The sequence below is a fragment of the Erithacus rubecula genome (assembly GCF_903797595.1).
Source record: "Erithacus rubecula genome assembly, chromosome: 11".
NCBI classification, from domain to species: Eukaryota; Metazoa; Chordata; class Aves; order Passeriformes; family Muscicapidae; genus Erithacus; species Erithacus rubecula.
The window spans coordinates 22,153,153-22,168,224 of NC_136663.1; the positions used below are offsets into that span (position 1 = coordinate 22,153,153).

At 43.2% G+C, this 15,072-nt stretch overlaps 1 protein-coding gene across 1 annotated transcript in view; it reads right to left on the reverse strand.

The window, feature by feature from the left end:
- AMER3 (APC membrane recruitment protein 3) overlaps positions 1-12,155 on the reverse strand; it is a 41,813-nt gene extending 29,658 nt beyond the window's left edge. The window contains exons 1-2 of the mRNA XM_079315552.1: positions 12,062-12,155; positions 2,331-5,381 (exon numbers count right to left, since the gene is read on the reverse strand). Of these exons, the coding sequence (XP_079171678.1) occupies positions 2,349-5,360 (3,012 nt within the window). The 5' untranslated portion in view covers positions 5,361-5,381; positions 12,062-12,155 and the 3' untranslated portion in view covers positions 2,331-2,348. The remainder of the gene's footprint in view (positions 1-2,330; positions 5,382-12,061) is intronic.
- Positions 12,156-15,072: the final 2,917 nt, after the last annotated feature.

Here is a 15,072-nt window from a genome sequence, read left to right on the forward strand (position 1 = left end):
CTACCATTCCATTCCTCAAAATTAGATTCCCTTTGCATTCCCTGCAAAGGCAGGGATAATCCTAGCAGTGCCCTGTGGATTAATATTCACAGCAAAATAAAAATATCAGGCCAATGCATACATTGATCTGTTCTTCTAACCCCAAGACACTGTGCCTAGTCCTGGTTTCATACATATACTAGCTTTTAGCACAATCCTTGCCTCATCTGTAGTCAGTTTATTATTTGAGAAATATCCAAAAGAGATGAGTAGTTCTAAGGACTATAGTGTGTCCTTGGATGGCAAGTTCTGCTAAAAAAAATTCTGGTGACACAAGAAGGTGAGTAGCTAATCAGCAGAACCACCACAAATGCAGCATTGTTTTCAACAAAAAATGGGGAAAAAACCAAGATCACTTCTTTCAGTTGAGAAAGACTTAATTTACTGCTGGGCAGATCATAACTAAACAACATGTTTGTTAAAGGTATGGAAGACTAACAGTCTCTGGCCCTTAATTTCATGAAGACCCATGAAAAATATCCCTCTCTGCAATGGGAGACTTTTTTTGGTGGGCAAGGTCATTTTCACAATGATGGAAATAGAAAAACAAATAGGGAGGCTGAATCTACCCAGACCTGAAAATGGAAGGGTGTTCTTGCCTCACACAGAGAGAAGCACTGTCCTTTCATGTTTGTGCTGCTTGGGAAGCCTTTAGAGATGACCAAAAGGCAGTCACACTGCTGTGAGCAGCAAGAGCCAGAGAAATGTTGTGTTCCCTGTATTCTTTTGTTCAATAGTGAGCTGTTCCTTAACAGACAATAGACAGCTGTTCTCTGTCCTGGCCCTTGCTGCAGCCTCCTTTTTGTCTTCCACCACCTCCAGAGGGGCCTTCTCAGAGGCTAAGGCTGGGCAGAGTTCAGCCAGTCTGACAGATTGACAGGGCACATGACAGAGGATTCACCCACGTCTCATCCTTCTACAACAAGTTCCTCTCAGCAGCTGGAGGCCAGAGGATTTCTCAGCTGGCACAGGGTTAGAGCTCTCTGTACAGACAGTGCCTGCTCTGGCCTGAAGCCTCACATTACAGGCAAAGCTGAACCAGCACAACCACTTTGTGCTTCAGCAGTTTCTGGTTTGCAGCAAAGGTGTTTCTTACCCTATGTCACAGGGCAGATTCTGGCTCTCCCTATGTTATGTGAGCAAGGCTAAAGGGTTTTAATATGCTTGAGGTGCAGCACAGACCCTGTAATCCCTCTCTTGAGAAGCATGTCAATGGCTTGTGGAGAATGCCTTGGCTTCCAGCCTTGCTCTGCTATGGCACAGTTTGGCCAGAGACCAACTGCACCTTCTGAAGAAACACTTCAGGTTTGGAAGAAGCAGGACCATCCTTTTGGTGCACCTAGGAGCACCAGCACAGCTCTGTGGCCTTTCCCTTGTGCTGGAGAGCACACCATATGCGTGCATGTGTTGGGTTGATGTGACCAGCAATGTGTATTCTGTCACCATCTGTTGGAGCCGGCTGGGGCAGTGCCCCTGATCTCCTGGCACATATTATCTGCTAATGGGCCATCTTTAAACCAGCTGGGGCAATCATCTTTATCTTTCCACAGCCCATCCTCCCTCCAGGAGATATCTCCTGTTCATGGCCATTGAGTCCCAGTGCATGACTGATAAAATTACATCATCCCATGGGAGATGCTCCAGCCAGGGGAGCAGCCAAGCCTTTCCTACCCAGATAAACCTGAGATTTTGGACACCAGAGCAGCCTCTTCCACTGGATTCCAGAGGAAAGCCAGACCTTTCCACATCATCCCTGGACCTTCAGAGGAAAACTGCACCTTCTCCAGGAGCACTGCTCCAGCTGAACCACATCTGCCACTGCAGGAGGATGCAGCCACCATTGAATGGGGCTGTGCCAACACCCTGACTGACTGACGGGTGTCAGCTTGGATTCTGACTCTGACAGGGTTGGGATTGTTCTTTGTAATTCTGTATTTCTATTTTAATTTTCCTGGTAAAGAACTGTTATTCATAACTCCCATATCTTTGCCTGAAAGCTCCTTAATTTCAAAATTATAATAATTTGGAGGGAAGGGGTTTACATTCTCCATTTCAAAGAGAAGTTTCTGCCTTTTATTGGCAGACACCTGTGCTCTAAACCAGGACAGTGCACCTGCAGGACAGGACAAATCTGCACTGTGATTTCACACAGATCCTTGGTTTTCTGTCATCCCCTGCATAAATGACAGACCCTGAGTCCCTCAACCTCCACTGCTGTCAGTGTCCCTCTGTGAAAAGGGAACAGATTGAATTGTTTCACATTAAATTTCACCCTTCCCCTAAGCACTCACCTTCTCCATGCAGGTGTGTCACTGGTGGTTCCTGGCTGTCACTGCTGTATCCCATGCCACTGCCTCTAGGAGAGGGGACAGAGCAGTCCCTGCAGCCAGGCCATGGCAGGGGCTCTCTACACAGCTCCAGGGCCCTGGGCTGCCCTGTTTGGCCTCCTCAAGCTGCAGAGAGTCGGACAGACAGACAGCCGTGCTATGTGAGCCCTGCGAGAAGGGACCAGCTATGTCTGGGCAGACAGAGTTGAAGAGAGGTAAAAATGTTGGTCTGCTAAGAGATGTCTCAGGGCCAGAGTCACTTGGACTGAGACCAAAGTCCTTTAAGTAGGAGAGTGTTTGATTGTTCAGCTGGGCATATTCAAAATTCATCTTGCTTTGAGTAACCTCATCTAGGATTTTTGCTCCACTTTTCTGCTCTTCAGAGCAAATTTGCTCCCCATTTTGCTTCAGATTATACAGGTTGGTAGATTGGAAACTTGTTTCATAGTTGTATTGGTTTGTGCTAGTAATACTGTGATATTCTGGAATTTGTGCAATGCAGCTGCATTCATTTTGCAACAATAATTTGTTTTTGTACTGAGACATCTTATGAAGGATACTGTTCATTTCATTCCCAATGTATTTGTCTTCCAGGTGCTTGTTTTCATAGCTGATTTTTAACGATGCCACCTGTGTCACACAGTGCTCTAAGAGCTGCACTATGTTAGTGCTGCTCTCTGTTGGTGTGGAGCTCATGTATCTCTGGAGGTGATTGAGGGTTAGAGGCTGGGCTGGCTTGTCACAGGAAATGGAGAGAGAGGGATGCATTGGTTTATTTCTGTCTTCCCTCTCAAGGGGGTCTTGCAGTGAGGTTGCAGCAGTCTTGTAGGAGTAACATGATTCTACTTCGTGGTTATCATCTAACAAAGGATTTTCAGAGCTCTGGGAGCCACTCTCTCTGTTCAGCTTTTCTTGCAGTGGGTTTTTATCTCTGGATGCCTCACATCCCAATGAAACTGCTACCTTCTCATTCTCAGTTGAAGATGCCTGCAGACTGTCTTTGTTAGCCTGTGATTGTGGTGCATAACTTGATGATCTGGTGGTTTCCACAGTCCCAGGCACTGTAGATAAGTCCTTCTGATGACCAGTTTCTCTTCCTTGGCAATCCAGACCAGATGTGCTCAGGCAGCAGTCCAGGCTGTGGTCTCTTCCAGCAATGTTTACTGAAGAGGCCTGGGTTGTGTGTTTGCTTTCCTCCAAAGGCACACATTCATTAAAAGTATTAGATTCTCCCTTGCCTGGTGTCTCCTGCTGAGCTTCTGTGCTCCCTTTCTGTCCTGGACTGTCACTGGGCAGCATCAATGAATCATTAGACTTTTCTGGCTGCGATTGAGAACTCGGAAGAGAGTCAGGGGATGAGATGAGTCCCGAGTGTTTTCGTAGCCAGTTTATTATCCCCATAGTCAGTGAAAGCTCAGTGTCACAGAGCTTTAGCAAACATTCTTTGCCTTTCCATGTGCTGTGGAAAAAACCCTGGCTAATGATGTCTAGAGTTGGCTGGGAAGCCATGTTCTCCTCAGCTCCAACATGAAAGCTGTAAATGGACAAAGGGATTTCTATGGCTTGCTCTGAAACACTTTCAGAGGCACACAAGTCATCATCAAGGATAGGGTTTACTTTGACTTCGTTTGGGTCATAGAAGAGTTCATAAAGGGCATCTCCACTGTAGCTGTCTCTTGGAAACCTACCTGGGACACTAGGGGTCTGAGCTTCCTTCAGCTCATCATCTTGTCCAGGAGAGAATGAATCATAGTAGCCTTCATCACTCGTGGATGTGGATTCCTGGTTTTCACTTTTCGGTGTTTCTGTTTCTGTGGAGCTGTCTTTGGAATTGTCCCCTTCTTTATCAGGTGACACCTGGGGGTCTGTGACCAGTACAGCAGCCTGACTTCTATCCTTTTCTGTGTCAGAGCTGGGTATCTTCAGCAACTTCTTTTCAAACAGAGCACTCTGATGCAGCCTTACTGATTTGTTGATGTTGTCCCAAAACTTTGCAAACTCCACTGTCTCATTCTGGCCAGGAGAGGCTAGCTGCTCCACCCCACCTTGGAAGGAGCCCACACCAGGGCTGTCTTTGTGCTTGCTTCGCCTCAGCAGAAGGTCTTTGCTGGTCTCCAGCTCCAGGTGAGCAGAGCTCTCATCAGCAAAGATCTCCCCACAGCCAGTGAGGGAGTCAAAGCTCTTCAGGGAGGCAACATCTTCACACAGGGCATTGCAGTAGTCGTAGGAGGAGTCAGACTGCAGTTCACTGTCTGAGCAGTCCTGGGACAAGCAATCAGCTGCACAAGTTTCTCCTGTTTTGAAAAGATACTTTGCAAGACGTCCAGACAATTCACTCTTGCAGCCTGGAGAGGACAGGTTCTTGTCCTTCTCCACCAGAAATGAGAGGCTGTCTGGTTTACTTTTTCTTATATGAAATATATCTCTGAGCCCTTTCTTAGACCTCTTGAGGGAAATCCTCTTCCTGGGAATGGTTTTTGCGACAGCTGGTACAAAAGGCATCTGTGGCACAAAATTCCTGTAATCAATCATCTGACTGCTGCACGCAGACTGGCTGGGGCTGACCACACACTCCTTCTTACTGCTGGAGCTGGACATCCCTGAAAAGCTGATGCTATTGACAAGCCTGCCCTTGCCCTTTGCAGGAAAACCCTCCTCACAAGCCCTGCTGCTGGGGCTGCAGGGCTCTGCTTTGTCTGCCTCAGCAACACAGTCATGGGTTTTGCTCTTCCTTACGAGTTTGTAGGAGGAGCTAGATGGTTTTTCCAGGTTGTGACCACCAGCTGCATTCCTTGCTGCTCTGGTAGAAAATCTGTAGTTCTTGTGTGTGGCCAAACATGCCAGCTGGACTTCAGCCACACTTTGGTTTCCCTCCAGAGCTGCCTTTTTGTCTTTGCCCATCTCATCTTTGTTGGTAGGAGCTGTATGCACTGGGGGCACTTTCTCATGTTGCACACTGGATTTTATGAAGGTCTTTCCTCTCTTGAGCTCCATACTGCTTCCTTACATCTGTTTCTGTAAAGAAAACATTAGAACACAACTACTGTGAGGTTGGTGGGTAGCACTTGTAAATTTTGAAAGCTACTGGAGAACAAAGGAAGAGACACTAAGCATTGTAAAATTGAGCTTCTCTGCCATCAGACATTTCCATCTTTGAGTCATGGTACTACATGAGAAACAGATTGAGTAAAACTAAAGGTGTTGGCTGGAAGATTCAACATGCAGAAAACAGTGAACATTATGGGTAGGTAGTTGAGGTTCAGAGAATATTATATCTGTTAGAAATAAACATATTTGCATTGAGTATTACGACTTCAGGATGGCTTTTAACAAGGTAAAGGTCCTGTTCTGAAGGTAGAAAATACATTAGCAAAAAGCAGTGCTTGAGCAACTTCAACAGCACTTCATAGATCTGTACCTTAGAGGAGGACAAATATCTCCTGGGATATTTGGATCCTGGGAAATCTCCTGAGAAAACAGATCAAACTTTTAACACATGACACTCATTTTATATTAAAATAATCCTTATCTGTGAACAGAAAATCTATAAACCTTGGTACTACCCTGGAAACATGTAGAGATTCAATTACTGATTTTGCTCCCCTCTGAGCATAATATATCATTTTCTACACCACTACTTTTATTGTCAAAAATCAAACATGCCACATTGAAAACCATTGTTAGTCATAACAGAAGTGGCACTTAAATTTGCGAAGACCAGTATAGCCCACAGAGGCATTGCCACATTGAATCTGCATTGTGCATTGATTAGCTATCTCTAAAAATACTCTAGTACCTGTATCAGTGCCAGTCTCAGGCTCTGCCTATATAGGTTAGTATTGAACCTGTTTTATGTTTTCATAAATCTAATCAGTCATTAATTATTCTAGCTTTGTCATTTCAGATTTCTGGCAATTCTTTCCTAGAAAGATCTGTTCCTTTCCTGTCATGCATCAACTTGAATATTAAGTCAATGAAGTTCCGTGAAGGTAGGTCATGGAAAAGAAAGAACTAACTAAAAGCTGTTGGAGCAACCAGATTTTTATTTGGTGGGAAACAGCACAACAACTCCAACTCCTGTTCTTGAAAAAACATGCTTGGGTTTCTCCTGAATGAAACCTCTTTAATGGTTTATCTTCTTTTGAATTGGTTAGACATAACTAAACAATTGGAGACACTGGAGATGAGGTTTTAAATTCAGCACCAAGCCTAGTCTTTGTATTCCTAAAATAGATCTCAGTGCAGTCTTGAGTCTATTTGGAATTATAACAGTCACCTGTAGCCACCAGAAGCTTTCCAGTTGCCAGGCCTTACTGGAGCAACCACACCAACCAGTACCCCACAAGATGTGGGACTGTGTATTTGGGAGCACTTCTCCAGCAGGCAGATCAGTGACAGCCCCTTCCTTACAGAAGCTGCAAATGAACAGGTGATTAGAAATATTTACAAATAAATGTAGGTCAGTGACAAAAGGCAGAGAACATATGGGCAAAGTGTGAATATTTGACGTGTGGTGGGTTGTAATAGATGGGCATCTATCAGTGTGATTGAGATGTTGGCACATTCATTTGCACTTGGCACTACATGTGAGTGTTACAGAGCATTCTTAATGAAAGCCAGTAAACATTTTACAGATACCCTGTCAGGTATCTGGAGTTCACTGATGCTGCAGGAAACTTGTTTTGCATATTTAGAAATAGGTCACTGGGACACGATTACTCCTCTTCTGAAAAGCAAGGTGTGAGCAACAAGCAATTCAGCATGCAGAACTCCAGCAGGGTTCTGAAAATAACCAGAAACAGCTGATGCAAGGCCAGTTATTAATACCCAGAAACAGAGTGTCTGACACCTCAGTCCTTTGTAAGTGCAGAAATAGGTTCTGTGTCCCTGATGCTGCTGAGAAGCTCCTCAGAGGTCTGGGACACTGGCAATGCCAGCCTTATAACAATGTTATGTAGGACTCTCTGAAGGCCTGCAGCTGTTTCTGCCCATTCTGACTATTAAGCAAAGGTCACTTTTGTAGGATATTGCAGACTTGGGAACTTTTCTGCAGATACATTGAAAAGGCTATTAGGGATACTGTCAAGTATGAAACACAATAAAGCTAAGGATTTAGGATGACATTAGGTAATCTTTGGAATAAAGTAATGTTTGATCTGAATTGTATCACCCTGATAAGAAACACAATGGATAACCAGTTTGATAACTGGGTCTAAAAAATTCAAGGCTTGTTCTTCTGGTTTGGTTTGGTTTGGTTTGGTTTGGTTTTGTTTTAATAGATGAACAGCTTTATCTTGAAAGCTAAAATGGCCCAAGTAACATTTTTACTGAGAATATCTGCAGTATAATACTGTAAGATACACTGATGATAGCTGATGTTGCCTTTTCAGTTTCGTCTGATGAGGAAAAACATGTTAGCTGTTATTTTGTTTTTGTGGGGATTTTGTGGTTTGGTTTGTTGGGTTTTTTTAATATCTACTATATATAATCATCAACTTTGTATTCTAATTATTTAATGTTACTACTTATTCCCATATATTCTATAAATAATACTCTCTCAGGATCTGTGCCAAACTTAGTATCTAGTTCATTGTGTCATCCTGCTTATTCTAAGATTGTCATATCTTTGTAAAACTTCCCCATTAAAAATGTTAATTTATATGAACAAAAGAAAGGGAGGGCCTCCTAAGTCAACTCTTTGAGGGCTCCTCAGGACAGACTTCCAAAGTCTGCATATTTTTTAAAACATTCATCTTAGATGCTGTTTTGGAACTTCCCATACTCTGAGTTCCTCTTCAGACTCAAGTGATGTAATCTCTCAATGAACCTCTTTCCTAAAATAGACCAGAAATATTTATGTGATGATTCTCTCATTCTATATCTATTAATACTTTAAGCCCTTTTGGTGTAATAGATTACACCATGATACCTTTCTATCCCCAGAAGCTGTACCAGTGAAGTTAAAAACAGATTAAAGAGCTGTAAGGGAAAGTTACCCTCCAGCGGTTATATAAAACTAGATCAAAATTCTATGAAAAAATATTACAAGCATTTAAAACATAGTACATTTTTCTGGGATTTCTTGATCCATGCACTCAGCTACACTAATGTGTGTCTCTGTTCCTTTTCAATCATTCTTCTCTTGGACTTGCAGGGTATCACTGCTCCCACAGAGATAAAAGATATATGAGGGCCCAATTTCCATATTTGCAAAGGAAATAGAATTTGCCATTAAAAGTCACTGAAAAGAACAGAAATCTGTGGAAACTAGCAGTCAGTGTACTGAGAATGTCAATGTTTTCTTCACTAATTACAAGATGTTTTTTTAAGTATCTGCAAAATTGTGTTTGAATAGAGGACATGCTCAAATCTTACACTGGGCTACAGTTTAGTTGTCCTTTATAATAAGATTGGGTGTAGCAGCAGCATTGAGGCTTCCCATCCACAGTAAACAGTACTTTTATGTGGCTTGATCAGACCAGCTGCTCACTTTTTGAATTTCACAGGTGTCTAAGCAGGCAATTAGATCTGGATTTGAGGCTGATACGATAATGGAAATAAGGTTTGCTTCTGAATTTGGATAGTATTGCTCATAAAATGCAGAGATACTTCATGCTCAGACATATACCATCTGGGCAGGGTGTGTCACAGCCTTGTCACAAAACCAGGAGGTTTTACCATGTGTGTGATTCATCTAAAAAGTAAATTAAAGTTTTAGAATGGAAAGATGAACACATTCCTGTGGGCTGAGGAGACTTGATTTTAGGACAATCAGAGCAATTGCTTCTGGATCTGGGTTATGAGGACCTGAGCAAGACTGAGTTAGGTAACTGTTCTGGTTAATAACAGCCATATTCAGTGGCCTAAATCCTCCCTAGGCCCAACACACAAGGGCCAAAGAGTGGCACAATGGAGCAGATATTTATTAGGAAAGGGGTGGAGGCAGGATTCAAGCTGTCCAGATATTCCTCCATCATGTGAGTCAAAGAGAGGAGTCACATTTGCCTATGCCCATGGCCCCAGCAGTTTCTGCCAGCCACCTACAACTTTCCCTCTGTGGTGGAATGTGAGACAGCCTTGCTTGGAGTTTTTGGCTGGGTCAAAGTTGTTGTATTTTGCTAGGTTATAACACAGTAGAAAGGTTTGTTTAGGTTATCTTCAAAGAAAAGGTAAAACATCAGTCCTCTTCCATGTAATTCTAGGAATACCATCCTACTGGGAAGGTAGAAGTATCTGTTTCAGTGAGGTTGCATGGATAGAAATAATACCATTACAAGGAGGAAATTTAGATAAAGTCTCCAGCTTCAGCAAGTTTGGCTCAAAAATAATTTTGCTCAAGTAAAAAAGATGTAATTTGGGTTCATTTATTTCAGAATCTTACCAGCTATCCAGCTTGGACCTCTCTTACTTGCTTGTTTGATGTGTAATGTATATATATATATCATTTTATGTATAATCATCTCTTTTGGAGACAGAAAGAGGTGAAATACAGTGGTTTTGAAGGGAAGATAGTAGTGTTTTTCTTTACATTTATATCACTCTTACAGTTGACAGGTTGTGGAGATGGTGCCTTGCTGTCTCTTGCTAACCAGAGTTCTGCATGTCACTTGGCACCTGAATTTCAGCTCCCTCCAAGCATTTTCCTTTGAAAAATTTGATAAACACTCAATAGTCTTTTAGGCATTTTAATTCAAAAATAAGGAAAAACCTCTCTTTGTACTGCTTTTGTGTTTTCAGACAGAAGTTTGGAGTGAGTCCAAAATCCCTTTTCCATAAGTGGCTTCATATCAATCAAACTTAAGATGCTGAGTACCAGAAATACCTTTGAAAATTTTACCCTGCTTTTCAATCAGAAATTGTAGCATAATTAAATTTCCTGAAAGCATCTCTCTGGTTTGGGTATATGGACAGACATTAAGCTTCAGATCTATGCATTTTAAGATGAATTTTTTAAAAAATATTTCTTGATAAAGCATGTAATGTGAAAGGGGAAAAGAACAGAGCACTCTGGGAGACTCTCCCAATTCTTAACCTCAGCAGGATTTTTACTGTCCACCAGTTGGAAGTCCCAAAATACAAAAACAAGTAAGCATGAGGTGGTGAAAGCCACAGCTACTTTTAAAGTCAGTGAACAGCACTAATTTTAATCTTTAGTATCTAATCAATTAGCAGTGCATAAGGAGCAGCTGCTGCTCCCAGTAAAGTGTGTGGCAGGGGGAGATTTTTGGGATAAGGCTGTTTATTTACAGGCAAAAATATTAACTCTCTATCTGAGAAGATGAAAGTTAATAATAGAAATACTTACTAATAATCATGAACGTATATTCCACTCTGTTAATTTGATTTTTAATTGCAAAGCAGACTACAGCTTCCTTGCCAGAGGGTATTGATATTCTCACTGCAGTTATTGTAACACTGTTTCTAGCCAGCAAATAAACATAACAGTTCTTCTGGTGAAAACCAAAGAGGATTTTAAAGCAGGGCTCATCTTCTCCCTTAAACTGATTACCCTGCTACTGTCTCATCTCCATTAGAAAAGAAAAGAACAGGGTGGGAAGGATGGAGGATGTAATCAGGGACAGTCGTGATTCAGGAAACAGCAGAATGTTTATTTTTAAAGGCGCCTGTGTGACACACAAACCTGCATTGAGATCATGCCTCTCCTTAGGAGTACTCCTCTCATCATCCTTAGTGCCTGCATCTTATCATTCCCCTTCATCATTTGTCTCTGGGTAACCCAGGATGCCTAATTATTTGCATATACATTTAGGTCAGGCTTTCTCATGAAGAACCAGCAAAAAGCACATTGGTGTGTGTGTTTTTTATTCAACTCTCATTCCACTGAGCACACAAAGTAATATCTTACACTCCCCAGCAGAATACTAGGAAGATGTGTAGTTAAATGCTTAATCTTATTAGCAGTGTGCTATAGGGAAGTCTGAACCTTCCTTTAAGCCCTGACAACTATTTCATGGAGCTCGGGATTTTTCATAGTAAAATTAACCACGTTTCTACTCCCATCACACTGTCCTGCTGTGGGCTGACAGGAGGGATCCCTGGGGGCACAGCAGCACCCCCAGCATCCCCCAGCCCCATCTGGGGCACCCCCAGCATCCCCCAGCCCCATCTGGGTACCCACAGCATCCCCCAGCCCCACACGGGGTGTGTGACAGGGCAGAAGGAGGCTGAGCCCATGACAAAAGGAGGCTCCTCTGACAAAACCTCTGCACCCCTCACTCAGTTTTCTTCTATACCTGAGGCTGAAAGAAACGTAATTGGCTCGAAATGTTCTAATTACATCATGTAAAAGGCAGCTTTAACTCCTGCACAGGGAGCTTCCCAGTCATCACTGTATTGCCAAGAGAAGGCAGCACAGCAGATATTTCCACTGCATACCTGAGAAACAAACAGGGCTTTTTTATTTTGCCCTGACCAGCAGCCTGTTGGTACAGACAGCAAAGTGTTAACACTGACAGCTTTGGCTGTCCTCAGTAATTTATTGCATTAATAGGAGATAGGACATGCATTTTTATAAATACAGACTTGCCAGATGTATGGAAAAAGAAGCAAAAAACCGATGCTTAAAAAAAACATCATCCCAAAATAATACTCACTCAGAGTCACTGTGAGTGTCAGAGCAGAAGAAATGCCACTGCACCCGAGCAAACAAGGCAGATCACAAAAATTCTACTCACCATGTTTTATCACTGAGCAGAAATCCTCTGTCTCCTAGCCTTGCTCCTGAAGCTGGTCTTTATCCAGAGGCTCCTGTGATGCTTTTCAGATTCTGAGGGGCTGGACCACTGCTGCTCTCCAGTGTTACTCTCCACCCCCTGTCTTTTCCTCCTCCTTCTTCCTTCATCTCCACCCCCTCCTTTCTCCAGCTTGTAGCTTTTTCGTACCTTACATAGATTCTAAGCTTCCACATGGAGCTTGATATAGGAAAGATGCTTATTTCAGCCATCTGCTTGATGCCATGGAAATGCCTCCTCTGCTTTAGGAATAAAAGCAAGGAGGTAAGCTCGGGAGTTTCTGAGCCAGCATTTTGGTTCCTCCCTACATGACTGCTTATTCAAGGGAGGAATACATCCAAATTAATTTCATTTCTCACGTGTTGCTTTGTTTCACACTAGGATTCAGGAAAAGTGATCTGAATGTGTTTTGGTTAGTGTGATGCTTCACTGGCAGGGTATGCAGGCTATTGGACTGTGCCACCCTTTTAGAGCTTGAGTAAAAGCTGAAGATAGAAGGGATTTTGTGTGGAAGCAAAGTGGGGTGAGGGGAAAGAATGACTATTTCAGCTGCCCAAGGCTGGAGTGCCTGTGTTAGCCTCGTACTACCTTCAACAAGCATCATTTACCAAATTCTCCTTTCAGTCTTACTTCTGCTTCAGTGTGCAGCAAAAGCAACATCTGATGTTAACAACATCATCCTTTGTTATATAGATGAGTTTATTACCATCACAAACACCAGGGTTCTAATTTCACAAAAGTGTAAAGCTGGCATCCTTCCCCCAGCCGTCTCCCCTGAAGGGCTCCCAAACTGATCATATCTTGATTGTCCCATTGATTCCTATCTAAGTCCTTTCCACCAGCTTCTCAAGGCCTCCTGCTCATTGAAACACCTCTGCTGGGGGCACTCTAAAAGCCAGAGTGTGCCATGGAGCAGTGGCTTAATCCACTTTGGTGGCTCTGCTGTGAGTGCAGAGCTGCACTCAGGGTAGCACAGCAGCTGTGCAGACTGGTGTATCTGCAGGGAAGCTGCTCTCCTGGTGGAGGGGCTGCTTCACTGCTGCTCTAAGGCAGCAAACAGGCAGCTCTTGGATGGCTGAGACAGGCAAGGCCAGTCCATGGAGCCATTTAGGAAATCTCCAGCTCTGCACAAACTGAAAATGAGCATTCCCTCACAACTGGAGCAGGTGCATCAGTCAGAGAGCTAATCTCTCCTGTCCCCACATCACAGCAGAAAGGGAACAAAAGCCTTAACCTGCTACCTGTTCTCATCTTCCTTTTCATTGTGTGCTTTTGCTGAACCTTGGAGACAAGGGAGGAAAGGAGCATGAACTTTTGTGCTGTCTAAGCTTCTAAAGCTGGAAAATCATTCTGTTAAGTTAAAAGCCTGCAGAACAGAGTGCTCCTGCTCTGAGTGTCAGGCAGTAAGGCACTCAGGTGTCCCTGATGGCAGAGACTGGAAAATTACACCTTGGGGGAAAACCCTGGGTTAAATCCAACCTGCAACACGTAGAAAGCCTTTGTGTGTCTTCACCAAGAGACTGGTGGGAGGAAAGAACAGGTTGTGGGTGAATCCTAGTAGTTCTGGCAAGTAGATTAAGAACAATCATGAGAAGAAATACGTTAATTAGAAATAGATTTGATGGGGTTTATTCTGCATGAGATATTAATTTTAATATAGGAGGAGGCCAATCTCTGGAAGTGTCCAAAAAGCAGGCAGATGTGGGGATACAGTTTAGCCATGAGCATTGTGATGGTGCTGGGTTATCACTAGGTCTATATGGTGTTACAACTCTTTTCCAGACTAAATAATTCTGTGATTCTGGTGCTGATTCTAGGGTGATGTCTGAGCAAAACTAGGAGCCTAGATTTTTTTATTTGGAAGTTATTCATACATACAATTTTGGAACAGAGTTTCTGAACTCTGAAGGGCTTAAAGGTAAAGGCATCAGAAAAGATACACCCAAATATGCCACGTGAAGAAGGATGTAGGCAACAGAGAGCACTTAAAATTACATTTACAGCCTACTTTATGTTCAAATTGAGCTCAATAAAACAAAGATTTGGAGAAAATAATCTAGACAGGGAGGAGCTTTTACCTCCAACATGGTTCCAGGTAGTTTCCATACATACAGTCTTTAGAAGTCTGTTGCTGCTCCTCAGGAACTGGGAAAGCTCTCATGCAGTGTCCCCATTTCCAGCAAATGGCAGCTGTTGTCCCTTTGCTGGAGAAGTTAGAGGGGATCACTCTAGACCTGGAGATACCCAGAACTGTTCTTGGAGATTGATGTAAAGCATCTTCTGGATGAGAGAACTCCAGGCTTTAGGATGTTTACTTCAGACAGAAATTTCCAGCTTTAGAGCTTTTTATTTCCCTTCCTCATGTGAAGTAGCTTAAATCCACCAGCCATCCATGGCCACAGCTGGCCACAGCTGTCCATGGCCATAACCTGCACAGGCCTGAACCACAGTGTCACTGCAGGCACTGGTAAATGCACAGGATGCTAAACAGCAGCTGATCCATGGCAGCCCTTATGCATTACACCAGAGGTTTTTTTACTTCCTAAATAGACTTCAACTTGCAGTTCCCTCAACTATCCTTTTCTGCTTTCACTTCATTTCAAGCTATTTCACCACAGCTGTTGATCAGCTTGGTTCAAAGTGCTGTCCATTGGAGAACCTAATCGTCCTCTCTGATTAATTCTGATTAATTCAGCCTGTCCAGAATTGTTTGGGACATCAGTGGGCATAAAAGGGAAGGGAAATCAAAGACCTGTAAATGAGGGGCACGTGGCACAGCTGCCATCTGTTTAGCAGATGCACACAGCCCTTGGCATGGCCAGGAGGAAAAGGGTCCTTGAGAGAAGAGGGACTAAGGAATGCACAGTCCCTGGTGAGGGAAGAGTAGGGTGGCAGGGATCCTTGGGGAAAGGAGGAGGAAAATCCTCATGGGGGCAGCATGGAAACACTGGGAG